Source organism: Eurosta solidaginis, chromosome 2 (assembly GCF_040869045.1).
Source record: "Eurosta solidaginis isolate ZX-2024a chromosome 2, ASM4086904v1, whole genome shotgun sequence".
Classification (NCBI taxonomy): domain Eukaryota; kingdom Metazoa; phylum Arthropoda; class Insecta; order Diptera; family Tephritidae; genus Eurosta; species Eurosta solidaginis.
Genome location: NC_090320.1, coordinates 268,647,311 through 268,664,316, shown reverse-complemented (window position 1 = coordinate 268,664,316; position 17,006 = coordinate 268,647,311). Strand labels below are relative to the sequence as shown.

The 17,006-nt window shown below is 34.9% G+C and overlaps 1 protein-coding gene across 29 annotated transcripts in view; it reads right to left on the bottom strand.

Annotated features, from left to right (window-relative positions):
* Positions 1-17,006, bottom strand: part of Nhe2 (Na[+]/H[+] hydrogen exchanger 2) — a 253,657-nt gene that overhangs the window by 43,930 nt on the left and 192,721 nt on the right. For 15 of the 29 annotated variants that reach the window (XM_067767902.1, XM_067767909.1, XM_067767916.1 and 12 more), the window contains 4 exons: positions 16,351-16,407; positions 15,997-16,080; positions 12,991-13,159; positions 10,888-11,007 (listed from right to left, as the gene is read on the bottom strand). In XM_067767902.1, the coding sequence (XP_067624003.1) occupies positions 10,888-11,007; positions 12,991-13,159; positions 15,997-16,080; positions 16,351-16,407 (430 nt within the window). The remainder of the gene's footprint in view (positions 1-10,887; positions 11,008-12,990; positions 13,160-15,996; positions 16,081-16,350; positions 16,408-17,006) is intronic. The other 14 variants (XM_067767913.1, XM_067767918.1, XM_067767914.1 and 11 more) reach the window with 2 other exon arrangements.

Below are 17,006 nucleotides of genomic sequence, written 5' to 3'. Positions count from 1 at the left end.
TTCCATTCGTCTAATATCAACACGCACATTTTGACAGTCTGAACAAAGCTAGGTTGTTGCTGTAGAGATGAGCCAACCAGGTATCAAAATATAAAAAATAAATATAAATTGAGTTGTATGAACACCACCCAATTTAAACCGAAATTGCCTCAATTTATTTTTCTGTTTGTACATTGTATAAACTATGGCCAACGAACTATTGTACATTTTATTGTAAACAGATGCAGTGTCCCCAGATCGTGTGAAATTACGCTTTTGATGGATATTTCACTATAAAATATAGTAAAAGGGGAAAAGGAAATTTTTTATTTTCCCTACACGGTCTAAAGTTTGAGCCTATATATGAAATTTTTGTGTAATAAAAACACACATAAATATATGGCCAAACCAAATTTGGTTTCAAAATTAGAGTACACCGGCCTTACTGAGAAATGAATGCACAGAACTGGGTTCTACTTTGAAACTAGCGAAGTCTACGCTTGCTTCTATAAAAAATCAAAATACTAGAGGGCTGTGTGTCTGGTTTCAAACCGGCGTGCACGGATTCCAGTAGCTTCCTCTACCTACTGGTTATCACGTGGAACAAAACACCTTACATATACATAGATAACCTTATATATATAGTGATATCAGGACGGACAAGGCGACAGCTGTTTCAAGTATGCCTTGTAAATCTCCTCAAAGCATTTTCTCCCGGTATTGGGATTTGAACGCGCACTCATACGATGGCTGAAGTGTTACAAACGCAGTACATACTTTGTATGTGATCATGTGTTAAAGTTATGTTTTTTGTTGGTGGCGAATGTTGTATTTCTATAAATAGGACAAAGCAAATACCAGTTTCTTTAAAACCGATAATTCCAAAAATAGTACTGATAAAATCCTTAAACAGACTGAGAATTAATTTATAATATTGTTTAATATGGTTCGCTCTAAACCTTTTAGATGGTTTCGCTCGTTTCGTAACAAGTCACTCAAGCTATCTCTGTACATATATTGGATTCAACCGTGAACCCTAAAGGGTTTTTGTTATAATTTTGCTTGTATATATTGTTTTGCAACATGTTGCTTGATAATCTGGAAATAGTTATATATATAAAATAATTATAATAATAAAATAAATAAATATTAAAAGCTTCTCATTCGTCAATATTACAAGTTATTATTGTGCATTTTAGATAAAATAGATATGAAATAATCTTACTGGGTGTTAGAAGTCGCGATTTTTTAAGTGGAATATTATCAATTTTGTGGTTATTCCAGGTTCAATTCAAGCTCAAGGCCAGAACAATAATTTTTATGATAATTATTGTTTTTTTTTTTTTAATTTTTCTATAATTGAAATTTTTTTTCTTTTATTTTCAAAATTTTATTTTCTCGTATATTAAATATAAACTTTTTCAGACACCTGCCATAGCTGCCCAGATAAATCCATTTCAAAGGTTGCTTAGCCTTCATCATCAGTACGCTTTAGTCACTTAAGGCCGCAGCAAATGGCGCCAGTGTCGCTCAATCTACCGTTCTCCATAAAAATACGTGCAATCTAATCTAGTCATAATGCATAAGATTGAGTAAAATGAATCTATATGAAAAACTGCTTATGTGACGGAATGGATTTATCTACGTACATATGTAGCTATGGCAGGTGTCTGGAACATTTTCTATTCCAAAAAGAAAAAATAATTTTTCAGTTATAGAAAAATGAGAAAAAAAAACAATAATTTGAATGTTTATAGGCTTTCCTGATCTTTTCGATTTGAAACGAAAACACTAAAAACTTTAGTTTTCCTCCATTTTTACCCAACGTTTCGCCAAACTCCTTGGCATCATCAGGGGTTAAATATTTATTCTGCACCGAAAAATGATTGAAAAAATTAATTTTGACATGTTTTATCACTATAACAAACATTTGTTTGACAAAAACTTACATGCAAAGAAATAATTTAATACATATCTATAAAATCACAAAACAAAGTGATTATAAACTAAAAAAGATTTATCGGTACCACCATCTTTAGGTACACTTGTCGTACTGAGTGTCATAAGCATGCCAAATAGCTAGCAGCAATAAATTTTGTGTCCTCTTTTTTGTTCATTGTCCTCTCCCTTTTTTGTAATATGTGTAGACTTTCCAACGTGAATCTCGTTCTTTCCCTCTTTTCTATGTCTATTATTTTCGCGTTCTTTATATCAGCTGTGTGTCCATGTGATAATACGTGATGAGCAAGAGCTGTGCTGGTCTTGTTCTTCTTAATGTCAGCGTCGTGCTCTGCCAATCGGGTTCCTAGTGCTCTTTTTGTTGTTCCAACATAGATTTTGTCACAGTTCTCATTGTCTCTCCCCGTGCATTGAATCTCGTATACTACGTTGTTTTGTTGTAGGGGTTCTATGGGGCTTTTTGTTCGTGTAAAAATAGTTGAAAATGTGCTGTTGGATTTGTAGGCGAGGGATATATTTCGTTTTTGTTTCTTCATGTTATGGTTGAAGTTTTCAGTAAACTTGGGTATGTATGTGACACTGTGGTATTGCTTTGTCTCCGTTGCGATCTCTGTTGATGCTTTATTTCGTTTTCTATTTCCTTCTGATAGCTCTTGTTTTATTAGTGATGTAATTAGGTGACTCGGGTAATTGTTATTGGTGAGTATGGAATGTATTTTGGTTTTGTTTTTTCCCAGAATTTTTGGTGGCTTATCGTAAATATTTTGTGCATTAAATTTTTCGCTGTATTTATTTTATATTTTTTGGGTTGTGATGATATGAAATTTATAATACGTGCGGAGGCGATGGATTTGTAGTACCAGTCAAGTATGAGTTTGGAATTTTTCCTGTGGATAAGAACATCCAAAAAGGGTATAACCGAATTTTCCTCTTTTTCCATGGTAAATTGCAGCTTATTATGGTACTTATTTAGCGTGCTCAGAATAATATCCAGGTCGTTTCGTTTGACAATCGCAAAAAAGTCATCCACGTACTTTACTATGAATTTCATCTCTATGTTGTGAAGTTGTTTTAGTTCGGAGATGGTATTTTCCAGTAAATCATCCATTATTATATCTGCTATGGTTGGAGAAAGTGGGTTTCCCATTGGCATTCCATAGCTTTGTGTGAAAATTTTGTCATCGTAGATAAAGTAATTGTTCTCGTTCAGACAGAAATTCAAAAGTTTAAGGAACTTGTTTTTTGGGATGTTCGATTGCAGTTTGTTAAATTTGGTCATAATGATTTTTATGGCTAAGTACGTTGATATGTTAGTAAATAGCGATACCACATCGAATGACACCAGTATCTCGTCTTCACTAATATTTATGTTTTTCAATTTATCTTTTAGTATGTAGGAGTTTTTAATGTTGTATTCGTCCGAAGTTAAATTATTTAATATTTGACCAATGTATTTTGATAACCCGTAACATGGGACGCTGACAGATGATGCTATTGGACGTAAAGGAAGGTTTGGTTTATGGATTTTTGGTAGACCGTAGAGTCTAGGCGCCGTGGCTGCGGCGCAGGTTAGTTGCCTTTTCTCTTTGAAACTTATTATTTTGTTTTTGTAAAGATCAACGCGGCTAAAAACAAGGAACAAAAAACACAAGGAAAGCTAGACGTCGAAAAGCTTCAATCACAACAGACTGCCAATGATTTCGCAACTCGACTCTCACACCTGCTCTCTGAGGGCACAACTCATCCTGAAGGAATACAGGAGCAGTGGGAGCATATCTCCAAAGCACTTCATACTGCCGCCGAGGAAAAAATTGGTTACCGGCGGCCACGAAAAAACAACTGGTATGATGAAGAATGCCGCGTTGCAACCGAAAGAAAAGACGCTGCCTACAGGGCTACGTTAAAAGCGAGCGCGACAAGAGGATTGTGTGAACGCTATCGTGAGTTGAAAAGGGAAGCGAGACGCCTTTTCAGGAAGAAAAAAGCAGAAGCAGAAAGGCGTGAGTGCGAGGAGCTTGAGCTGCTAGCCACCAGGAATAACGCCCGAAAATTCTACCAAAAAATACGGCGACAGACGGAAGGTTTTAAGACCGGGGCAAACTCCTGTAGGAATGAAAACGGCGACCTTGTAACTGATGTCCAGAGAGTGCTTAGATTATGGAGGGAACACTTCTCTGCTCTCCTAAATGGAGGCAGCAATTCACCGCGCAGAGATGAAGAACCCGATCCCGCAATCGATGATGATGGAATATATGTCCCCCCGCCCGATTATGACGAAGTTAGAATAGCAATAACCAGATTGAAAAACAACAAGGCCGTGGGCGCTGATGGATTGCCTGCGGAGCTATTCAAGTTCGGCGGCGAGGAGTTGGTAAGGCGCATGCAGCAGCTTCTTAGCAAAATATGGGCGGACGAAAGCATGCCCGACGGTTGGAATCTAAGTGTTCTTTGCCCAGTCCACAAGAAGGGGGATACTGCAAAATGCACCAACTATCGTGGAATCAGCCTTCTTAATATCGCATATAAGGTCCTTTCAAGTGTATTGTGCGAAAGATTGAAGCCCACCGTGAACCGGCTGATTGGACCTTATCAGTGCGGCTTCAGACCTGGTAAATCTACCATCGACCAGATTTTCACAATGCGCCAAATCTTGGAAAAAACCCGTGAAAAGAGAATCGACACACATCACCTCTTCGTCGACTTTAAAGCCGCCTTCGACAGCACGAAAAGGAGCTGCCTATATGCCGCTATGTCTGAATTTGGTTTCCCCGCAAAACTTATACGGCTGTGCAAAATGACGTTAAGCAACACCATCAGCTCAGTCAGAATTGGGAAGGACCTCTCCGAGCCGTTCGAAACTAAACGAGGTTTCAGACAGGGTGACCCCCTATCGTGCGATTTCTTTAATTTGATGCTGGAGAAAATTATACTAGCTGCAGAACTTAACCGCACTGGAACAATATACTATAAAAGCGTGCAATTACTGGCATATGCTGATGACATTGATATCATCGGCCTAAACACCCGCGCTGTTAGTTCTGCTTACTCCAAGCTGGAAAAAGAAGCGGTAAAGATGGGTTTGATGGTGAATGAGGACAAAACGAAGTACCTGCTGTCATCGAGCAAAGAGTCAGCGCATATGCGCCTTGGCAACCACGCTACTGTTGGCAGCCATAATTTCGAAATAGTAAAAGACTTCGTTTATTTGGGAACCAGCATCAACATTAGCAACAACATCAGCACTGAAATCCAGCGAAGAATCAATCTTGCCAATAAATGCTACTTTGGACTAGGTAGGCAATTGAAAAGTAAAGTCCTCTCTCGGCGAACGAAAATCATACTCTACAAGTCACTTATCGTACCCGTCCTGCTATATGGGGCAGAAGCATGGACCATGACAACAGCAGATGAAGCGGCTTTGGGAGTGTTCGAGAGAAAAGTTCTTCGAAAGATTTATGGACCTCTACGCGTTGGCGATGGCGAGTACCGAAGAAGATTTAATGATGAGCTGTACGAGCTATACGCAGACATCAACATAGTCCAGCGAATTAAAACGCAGCGGCTGCGCTGGCTAGGCCATGTTATGCGAATGAAAGATGATGCTCCGGCCAAGAAAGTGTTTCTATCGGAACCCGCCTATGGAAGCAGAGGTAGAGGGCGGCCCCCACTCCGTTGGAAGGACCAGGTGGAAAACGATTTAAACTCCCTTGGTGTGACCAATTGGCGCCGGTTGGCGGAGCGAAGGAGCGACTGGCGCGCCTTGTTGGACGGCCATAACCGTTTAGACGGTTAAGCGCCAATTAAGTAAGTAAGTAAGTAAGTAAAGATCGTCGACTAGTTGGTTATTCTGTTTTTGTAGTGTGTGTGTTGGGTCATTTCTCGATGTTTTATACGTGTTTTTGTCTTCAAGTAACATTTCCATTTTGTGTTTGTAGTCAGTTTTGTACATTGCCACTGTCTTATTTCCTTTATCCGAGTTTGTAATAATGATGCTATCTTTGTGTTTCTTTAGAAATTTGGTAGTTTTTCTGTACGCATCTAAGATAAATTTGTCCGTTGGGTTATGCTTAGTGTGTCGTTTGTATTGCATTATTCTGTTACTGAGCTTGGTTCTTTCGATTTCTTTCTCTCTCTCGTCTTCTATTTGCTGTATGATCTGCTCCATTTCAGCAATAATCTTCAAAGGTTTGAAGCTAGTGTTTGTTGTAGGTAGTGTAAATTTTCTACCGAGAGAGAATAACCATTTTACTTCCTCGGGGAAAAAAAAAACAATAATTATTATAAAAATTATTGTTCTGGCCTTGAGCTCGAATTGAACCTGGAATACTTTAATAACAGGCCGATAAAACAACAACATTTTTTTCGTTATTATTGAAGAGTCAAAAAACATCGAAGCTAAAATTAAATCGCACTTATCTTCCAACTTTAAATATTGTGAGCGAATTTGCACGAAAAGTAAGAAACAAACATTGGCATTTTTAAAAACTGAAGTTGTTAAGCAAAATAAATTAAAAAAAGAGGGACTGATGTTAAGAAATATGTGCCGTAAATTTACTACATTTTCCGATATTTACGAAGTTTTAAAAAATATTTTTAAAAATTTTTAAATGGTTGCTGGGACATGTTTCTGCAGAAAATAGGGATGAAACGATACTGGTAAATACAAGCAGGTATCGATACTTTTGACCCGCTACCAAGATTATTTGTAGTCGACACTTTTGCACCGAGTACAGAGTAGCTATCGGAAAAAAGAAATTGTGCCCAAACACGATTAATTGAAAATTTATTAATTTGATATGATGTTTAAAATAAATTTACTCCGGACCGCATGAAAATCGCATTATGGGAACGGAGACCAAAACCCGTCTTCTAATATATATTCCGAAATTTTTGGATGTAATTAGCAGTGAACCCCTGCTTTAAAGCCACATTGCTTTTGATGTTATCGTGTTCAAAACGATAGTCATTCGTCTGTTTAAAGAACTATTAGCAATACGATAGGATAAACGATAATCAAAACGATTACAACCGAATCTTATGTTATCTCGGTATTTTCTACTACCACGAATAGCTGCTAGGAAAGGGATCTGATTTCTTAGTTGCGGAAACAAAGGCGTAAACAAATTTGACAATTGCCTTCGTGCAGTTAACGAATAACGTAAAGCTAGACGATAAACTACAACGTAAGCTTCAGATTACCATAAGCAGCCGATATCGCCACACAGATCGAAGTTGTTAAATTATATATTACGAAGAAAGTACCGATATAAGTAAGGATCAAAATACTTTTCTCCGATATTAAGTAGGTGTCGCTGCTATGTTTCGATGCCATTGACAAGTACAGTTATCGATACTTTCATTGTACCGTTTCATCCCTAGAAGTACCCACATTAAAAGTAATTGATCCTATTTCAAAAAAATTAATGCAGAGAAAAAAGGTTCATAGATAGTTTGAAATCTAGTAAATTCGAAATTATTGAAAATACTTTGAGCGAACTAGTCATACTTAACATTTATGGAAATGTTTTTGTTTTTCGATATTATGGCGAATGTTGACATCACTAGGCTAGTTAATAATCACTCAACAACAAAAACATGAAGCCGCCACTCTTATGTACATGTACACATTAAAGCTAGCCACACTTATATACAAGGCCACGAAGAGACACTTCACACACACAGATGTAGTCATCAGACGAAGTTGTTACGCACACATAAAACGCATATATGTAGCTCAATTACCAAGCAGGAGATACAGCAGTTCTAGAAGGCGAAATATCTTGTCCTTAGTAGAAATATACGAATGAAGCAACGGAGAGTATAAAAGCAGTGCAAGCTGAGTAATCAGTAATCAGTTTGATTTAAACACGCTATTGTGAAGTAGGGGTTAGTGAAGTATAATTGTACTACCCCCAAGTAGACTAAATAAAGACCATATTGCAATACTGAATATTGGAGTGATTTATGCAACAGTTTAGCGATTAGAACGCTAGCAGAAGGTTTGAAATAAGCGGAATTTCCCAAAATTCGTTACAATATGTTGACGACCGCTTTAAATATTTTTAAAGTACGAAACACCTACACGGTTAAAAATTTCACTTATAACTTTAAACTTCATACATATATGTTGGTTGAACATTTGAAATAGTCTGGGTTTGGTTAAAATAAGTGCCGTTAGCCGAGTTTCGGGTTATATGTATGTAAATTTAACCAGAAGATAAAATACGTTAAACTCTTAGGTTTGTTTTCAAACCAAAGATGTGTATGACATCTAAAACTAATAAATTTTAAAAATTAATGGTTTTACCTGTTTAAAAAAAGAAAAAAAAAACTTTATAATTTTTCAAAAACATAAAAATGTTTGGCACTTAAAATGGGATAGGAAACTGACCAGCAATTTTTGAAATCATAAATTATAAAACAAAGGCAATTCACAAGGTATCCTATTCAACGTATGTGCTATGATTGTTTAGCTGTTATGTGTGCTTTTTTGTTGTTTCTCATATACAATTTTGTAAAAAAATATAATGTATCAATTAAAAGATTCCTCTTCCTACGGGTGTACGTAAATACAACATACAACTTTTTATAATGTGCACAAGCGCCGTATTTAAAAAAAAAAACATACTCTATAAAGCAATAAGAGACCTTTTGTATTGCCTTATATAAATAAACAAATAAAACAAGCAAAGACAAGCTTAAATTTGGGTAAAAAAATACCTACAAAATTAAAGGTAATAAAAAGCTTTTTAAATTGGGTAAAATTTTAATACAATTATAGTAAAGTAGTAACAGCGTATTATTTGATAGTAAAAGAGGGTACATACATGACAAAAAATTTAGTCTATGATGAATTTCATATCAAAACCGATATGCATTGAACCCGACCCACTCAGATTTTGACGAAATTTTGCATAGAGGTACACTTTACCTATACAAACATAACCTCATTTTTAGAAATTGCATTTTAGAATTTGCATTGTGGGCGTGGCAAAGTGTCAAAGTTGTGAAAAATTACGGTAATAGGTACTTTTGAGCTGTGATAACTACGGAATGGCTCAACTGATTTCAATGATCTTGGTACCATTGGAAGGGTATTCAGATTGGCTTTCGAAAACATGCACTGTAAAATTTTTTTAATGCACTGGAAAAACTTTTTTTTTAAATATAATTTTATTACACCGAAAAAATTTTTGTTTCAAAAATAAAATTCTTATCTTGGAAAAAAAATCAAAGGCCAAGTGTTTTAAAATAAAATGTATTTTTATTAGAAAGGTCTATTTAATATATATAACGTATCCAAAAACTAAAATGGCGTTTGTTTTTCTTTTTTTTTATAAAAACTTTTGAGTAAATTCATCTCTCTATATTTTGATATCATAGTATTTTGAGCTGTGATAACTACAGAATGGCTGAGCCGATTTTAAAGATCTGGGTACCATTAGAAAGGTATGCAAATGGGCTTTCGAAAACGTATACCGTAAAGGCTTTTATTTCGCTGAAAACCCATTTTTTTAAGCTTTTTAAGAACTAACTTGGAATAAATTACAAAGATCAAGCATTTACGAACAAAAAAATGTTTTTCAGTGTAATAAAAATTATCTGAGTGTACGATTTCGATAGCCGATTACAATACCTTTCCAATGGTCCAAGATTATCGGTTGAGCCACTCCGTAGTTATAACAGCTCAAAATTACCATGATATCAAAATATAAAGAGATGCATTTACTTAAAATTAAAAAAAAAGAAAAAAATACGCCATTTTAATTTTGAGGTATGTTATATATATTAAATAGACCTTTCTAAAAAAATTATTTTTTTTTAAAACGTTTGGCCTTTGAAGTTTCTTTCAAGTTTAAAATTTTATTTTAGAAAAAAAAAATTTTTTCAGTGTATTAAACATTTTTTCAGTGTATGTTCTCGAAAGCCGACTTTCCAATGATACCAAGGTCTTTGAAATCGGTTGAGCCATTCCGTAGTTATCACAGCTGAAAAGTACCTATTGCCGTCATTTTTCACAACTTTGACACCTTGCCACGCCCACAATTTTTCGAAAATGCAATTCCTAAAAACGAGGTGGTGTTTGCATAAGTAAAGTGTACCTTTATACAAAATTTCATCAAAAGCTGAGGGGGTCGGGTTCAAAAAGTGCCTTTTTTATAGGTTTTGATATGAAATTCATCCTATACGTAACATAACGCATAACCACACATACACACAGTTCTATCTGTATAGATGAAAAATTATTTAAATGCTTAAGCATTTTTTATTTTTTATTTATTATAAGGTACTAGAAGACCCGGCAGACGTTGTCCTGCCCTAAATTTGGCCTATCTGCATACATTTTAATAAGCTTTTTCCGTCTGACTCTAATGTCATAGTACCTCTAAATCGCGGGCCCCCTCAGAAACCCCCCACCCACTCGGCGGGCCTGGTGATGTGCTATACTTGATATCATTCGCTATAATATTTTTTATTGATAAGCAGGTTATTTAATTAAACACCAAGCAATTACACGAAAGTATATACACACCACCTGAAAATATGAGTCCCACTGCGTATACGTAACATTTTATTATTACGTATAAACAAATAAAAAAATTGCAATAAAATAATATTGCGACTATAAACTGAGATATAACCTACGCTATCTCTCAAGTTAAATCAAACTACACACGGGATGCAAAACAAATTCAAAATCGATTCAGTAATTTAGGAGTCCATCGCGCCCAAAAATGTTGTGACACGTGTTTTTTATATATTAAGATGTAAGTATGTGTATGCGTTAGCTAATATATATATATAATTTAAATTATATAAAATAAAATTTAAAAAATAATTCCATTTTCAAAACTAATGTAAATTTAACTAAAAAATTCATATTAGATTAATAAAAATACATTTATTTTTTTAATATATTTTAATGTATAAATATATTTTTGTACTTACGTGAGGATTTCGCTGTAAACGTCAAACCGCCATCCCAGTCTTCGCTGCTCATAACTGTTACCTCATTCAATTTGCCCGCATTTTCCTCGCCTGGTTCATTAAGAACATCATTATTATAGTCTTTTTGTTTTTAGTTTTTAAATTAAATTTGTTCATAGTAGTAAGAATATTGTGTTTATGTAGGTGAGCATGTATGTGGGTTAATGGAAAATTTGTGGTTAAGTTCATGTGTTTGGAAATATTGGAATAAAATAATTGAATATGAGTATCCATAAAAGTCAGATTTGTGCGCAAGTAAAAAAAATAAATAAAAATGGAAAAAGAGAGAGAATATATTGCCAATTATTATTTTTTTTTTTTTTATTTTCAAAAATACCAATTCAATGTGCTGATTAATTAGAAATTTATGAATTTAGCAAAATTTATATGAAACAAAATTATGTACTAAAAAATATTTCGGGTAGGGATTGCTTGATTGCTAATACAGAAGCATCTTTTATACTGATTTGAAAGATAGAAGGCCATGCTGTATATAATTTGTTTGAAACTAAGTATTTGAGCATGAATACGTTAAAGACTACATACAAATAAGCCTCACCTCCCTCATGCTGAAGGTTCTGGAAAGGCTCATAGATATCCACCTGAAGTCAGTCTTAGATAGAGCCACGCTTTCTATGGCACAACATGCGTACATAAAGGGTAGGTCAATCGAAACTACCCTCCATGAGCTCATATGTAGCAGAGAGAGAACTCTACACAGCAAGCAATACACTCTTAGATATAGCGGTAGCCTTTAACAATATAGAAATCAGCGCAGTTACCTGGACAGGGCTGGCATAAACAGCCTGATCTGCCAATGAACGAAATCAATGCAGCAGAATAGGATAATACAAGCCAACAAGTGTTCGGTTACAACTACATGCCTTAAGAGCAGAGGAAGTCCCTAGGGAGGAGTACTCTTACCGCTTCTGGGTGTGGTCGCGCTGGACGCGATTCTACTTGAGCTCAAGTAGAGCAAAAGTAGTCGCATATACATACGACGTTGTAATGGCTGTATCAGGTCAATTTCCTTCGCCTTTAAGTAACATACTCGAAGAAGCGCTTCGAATACTTTACGTCGGGGAAGCCAAAAGCGGCCTTCACGTAGCCATGGACAAACAGTACAACATTCAAAAAAATAATGGAGCACAGCGGACAGCCTTGGGAAGGGTAAAAGGTGCACTGAGGTCCTGTCCAACTGATGCTCTAAATGTGCTCCTAAACCACCTACCTCTGGACCTTCACATGCGCTAAGCTGCAACTAGTTCGGCAGTAAGACTTAGTGAGTCTATCTGTTGAAACTCGAGGCCATATGGCCACAGAAGTAAGGTTAAGGAATGACGTAATTTTACTCTACACCTACGGTTCCAAAATGGTCTGCGGAGTGTGAGCGCGTGTATTCTGTCAACATCTTAAGTTGTCGCTGTCACTTGCTGGTATCTTCCAAGCGTATATAGCTATAAGATCCTGAATGTATGATTTTTTGATAAAAGTTCTTAAAATTCAAATCTAACTTTCTTCAAATTTTTAAATAAAGATTCCGTTAACCTTGAAAGAAAAATGTCTGACTTTGGCCATGTTAACACATTAACTATTCTACAATAAATCTACTTAGTAATTTTGAACAAATTCTAGAGAAACCATATCTTGTCGGCCGGGTTTCATCTCTCAATCGAAGCACGAAGGAATATGAAATGGTTGAGAATAATACTCAAACAGAGATGACTGATTTGACATTTAATTATCTAGGCTCTAGGGTTGAGATAAGTTGAACGATGACTTTTGTGGATTTATTGTAAATTAGGCCATGTGTGAGCATGGTCTTAATAATGACGCTTGGGATCTATGGTATAAAACAAAAATAATTAAGGTTGAAGTACGCGAGAAAACGGTATGGATTTATATACATTAGACGGAGCGAAAAAAGTATGTTTATAAAATCTTTATATCTGCTATAATCTTGCGTAATCTATAAATTATCCCCTACCCTCAAAATATATATTATTTTAAACACCTTAAACTCGAATTTCTTTGTAAATTCAATTTACTAGTTAGCACATTTACCTATTTCTAATCTACGATATTTGTTAAGTGAATTATGATTATGTTTTCTGATTAGAATTTTGCGTAATTGTTGTTTCGATTTATTCGTACCATGCGTAAATTGTTTCGTTGTACCATTTTGTTGAAAGTCGTGAAAAGAGACGTGATTCTGTTTAACGCCATCTTGTTGCTGTTTGGTAATAAATAAAAAAATAAAATAAATAAGTAGGAGAAGTATAAAAAACTGGGGAAATCCCCGTTGAAAATACAGTGAAATCTCGATATGCTCGCCAAAGAAAGAGTAACTCATGTTAAAGTTACCCAGTTTCATAGCAGAAGTTTCATTTTGATAACATTTTTTGCGTAGCGCAGAAATTTTAATAAATACTTGTAAGTATTTTTGTTGTTGCCAATCGCAAAATATGAACTGGGAATCTTTGAACTTTCAGGCCGAGCTTCTCCTACAAACCACTGCCGAGGGCGAACCGATTAGAAACATTTTTTCTAATTGACTACCTTTGTTTAAAAACTTTTATGTTGCTTTTACCGGGCTCGGGTCTTTAACCTAGGACCTTCATTGTCGTAGGCGAGCACCACATCACGGTGACCACCATTTCCATGTGGAACAAAAATCCATATTTATTGATGATTTATATAAAAACAGCCTGGAAATGATCAATGAACAATGGTAAAATGATAACATAAACATTAACAATACCGAAGATAGTCATACAACTATGCAGACACAGTTTTGAAATGCTCTCGAACTAATCTATAAAATAAGCCTGAAATATACAGGTAAATAATTCCGAATGATCCCACACAACCAGAAATATTCCAATTTCGAAAGTCATTCCGAATATAACTTGAAATAGTACCTGTGTGATCTCCAAAAACAACCCAAATTGGTCTCGAAATGAGCCATGAAGCATTCCGAAACTATACCGGAACAGTCCCAAATTATCATGAATTCCCAATAAGCTCCAAGGTCATCCTTAAACACCTCCGAAGTAGGCGCGCAATAATCCTTAAAATAATCCCATTCCGAAAGAGTTTGTAATATGCTCGGAATTATCCCGAACCGCTACCGAAATTACTTTGAACTATTCTAAAAATAAATAAAATTTGTTCTGAAAAGGTTCAGAAAAGACTCCGAAGTAGTGCGGAAAGAGCCCCGAAACAGCTTCGAAAATTATCCAGAAAAGAATTCTAAAAGTCCTCCGAATCTGTCTTTAAATAGTGCCCATATGATCCTCAAAACAAGTCCAAAATGGTTTCGAAATGAGCTCTGAACTATCCCGAAATAGTCTCAAATATTTTCAGAAATAATCCCGAAACAGTCCAAACCATGTAAAAATAGCCTGTAAACTCTTTTTTAAACTGAAATAATATTCCGCACCGCTCCCGAAAATTTCCCAAAATTACGCAAAATATTCCAAAAAATGGTATTAAAATAGTTCCGAAAGGGTTCAGAAAAAAATTTGTAGTAGTCCCGAATTCTAAAATGATCCAGAAACGATCGGTATAGGTTCCGATTTATACCCGAAAATAAATGGGAAACTGTTCCAGAAAAATTAACAATATAGCCCGAGAACAGTACCGAAATTATCTATATATCTACATATAACCCCGAAATCGTCCCGAATGCTCCTTCCCACTTTTCCAATATTACCAAATATCAGTGGTCTAGATTAAATTACTAGGTGAAACGATTTATAAAAACGTTTAGGTTCAAGGGGTGTTAATTCGCACTATTCCAGGACCGGAGTGAAACACAGATTCGGGGTGTTTTCCAACCACTGCCGAAGGTCAGTTGAATAAATTTATAAACACGCTACCACCACAACAAGGCAGCCGCTCCTATAGACCGTGTGCTTTCACACAGTAATGAACAGAATTCAAAAACAGGAGTTAAAAAACAAAAAAGCTACCTAATAAAAAGGTCGTAAAATGAGCTGATTTAGTTGAAAACCCCATGCGCTTTAAAATATGACTGCAGTCCACATTTGAAAGCGTAAAGCTCATTCACTCCACTCATTGTGAGTACACTTTTATTTATATAAACTAAGGCCCGATTTTACAGTACAAGTTCAACTCAGTTTGTCAGCTTAAATATATTCTGCAGTTTTTCACTCCACTTTAACTGAAGTTTAAGCTGATCTTAAGCGGCCGATCTGGCAGGGCTAAACTCTAGTTAACTTATCGGTGGGCTTGAGTACCATTAGAGCTTATGTTATTAATAGCATACCTTTAAAATCTCAAGAGTTGTTTCGAAACAGTTGCTCAACTTGAGAATCATAGCGTACTTAGCAAAAGAGGGAATTTTGTATAAAGCGAATTTTTTTTCACTTCAGTTGCAAAAATGATAGTTCCCAACTTGTGGTTCTTTAACTGGACCCAAGTGTAAGATTCCTCTTCTACAGTATTTTCACAAAAATGTGTTTATTTCTCAAAATAAATAGCTGTTGGCTTTGGTACTACCACCTTGGCGATTTTTTTTCAACTTCACCTCAACTCGGTATCCAATGTAGGATATCAACTGGAGAAACGTGCTAAATATTCATTTGATTTCTCAAAATCTCTCAAAGTTTGTATAATAATCTGAAAATGCTAATTACGTTGGAAATCAAATCAAGAACTATAAATTTTACAAAATTTCTCAAAGGTTGGATAGTGATTGGAGAATGAAGTTGGATACAAATTCGAGAACTATCTGTTTTAAGAATAACTAGATAATGATGTTGGATATCACCTCCAGAACTAGATACATATTTCGCTGGAGAAATAGATTTTAAATGTTTGTTGGGTAAACAAAATCCAGTAGTTTAACTGGAGTTTAAATTTGACGAGAGTTTAAGCAAACTCAGTTTAACCAACTACTGAAAAGCCGGGCCTAAGACCCAGTGCCTCTTAGAAACCGGTTTTGAAGTGATGTCTTTAGTTCAATAAAGTGTATTATATCGTGGTTTCACTGTATTATAATAAGTGCATTAATTTATTCAAAATGTTTTGTTTCGCCTTATATACCTTGTTAATGCTACGTTTGCTGCGTTTATGATGTTTCCGATCGTTGAACATACGTCGGAAGTTCGTTTGCATTTTGTAATTTACCTGAAAAACAAAAAACAAAAATATTACAATTATAGAAACTTCATAAAATGTTGCTTTAATATTTTCCAGGTGAATGCAGTTGAGTGCAATTATTGATGCATTATATACTAAATGGAATTTGCTAATTGATTTTTTGTTTGCTATGCAGCAGTGCAATTAAAAATTTCAGAGATTTGTCACTTGTTTTCATTTCAGTTGATAGCTGGTTCTAATATTCAAATATCAAATAAATTGAACTATTTTTATTGTGATTTTGGTATTCTGACTTACCTGCGTAGACAAATCTCTGTCATCTACAGCGTGTCGGCTATAACTAAGGCGGCGGTGCTGTAAAAATAAAATGTAATTCATGGGGCATTAAAGATAAGATATTTGGTAGTTGTTTTTTTTTTTTGGAATTTGAAATGATAACACTACATTAACATTAAGAAACTTTAAAAAGATTTAAGAACTTGCAGTTAATTACTAAGGTTTTTAAGCTTTAAACAAAAGTAAACAACGAAATGTAATATTTTAAATAAAAGTTATAAGCAAGCTGATGTGGCTTAAATTAAAGGTTAATAGAAACATTGCAAACGCTTTTTAAATTCAACCAATTTCATTAAAATCTTGCTTAGAAAAAGTTTTAAGTATTTTTAAAAATATTATTTGGTTCAAATTTTATTATTCGGAAATGTAGTATTTATTAGACTGGGTCGATTTATTAACCGATATCGCGCCATCGATTTTTCGATGGGATTTGGGCTCAGGAAAAAAGTTACGCATACCCAAAAAAATAATTTTCGAGCCTGCGGAATTTCATTTTTTTTGACTTTTTTCGATTTTGATTTTTAAGGTTTTTTTCATGACCTACTAAAATTTTCATGTATATATAAATATTTTTTTTTTGTTTTTTTTTTTTCAAAAAACTGTTGTCGACAACGTTT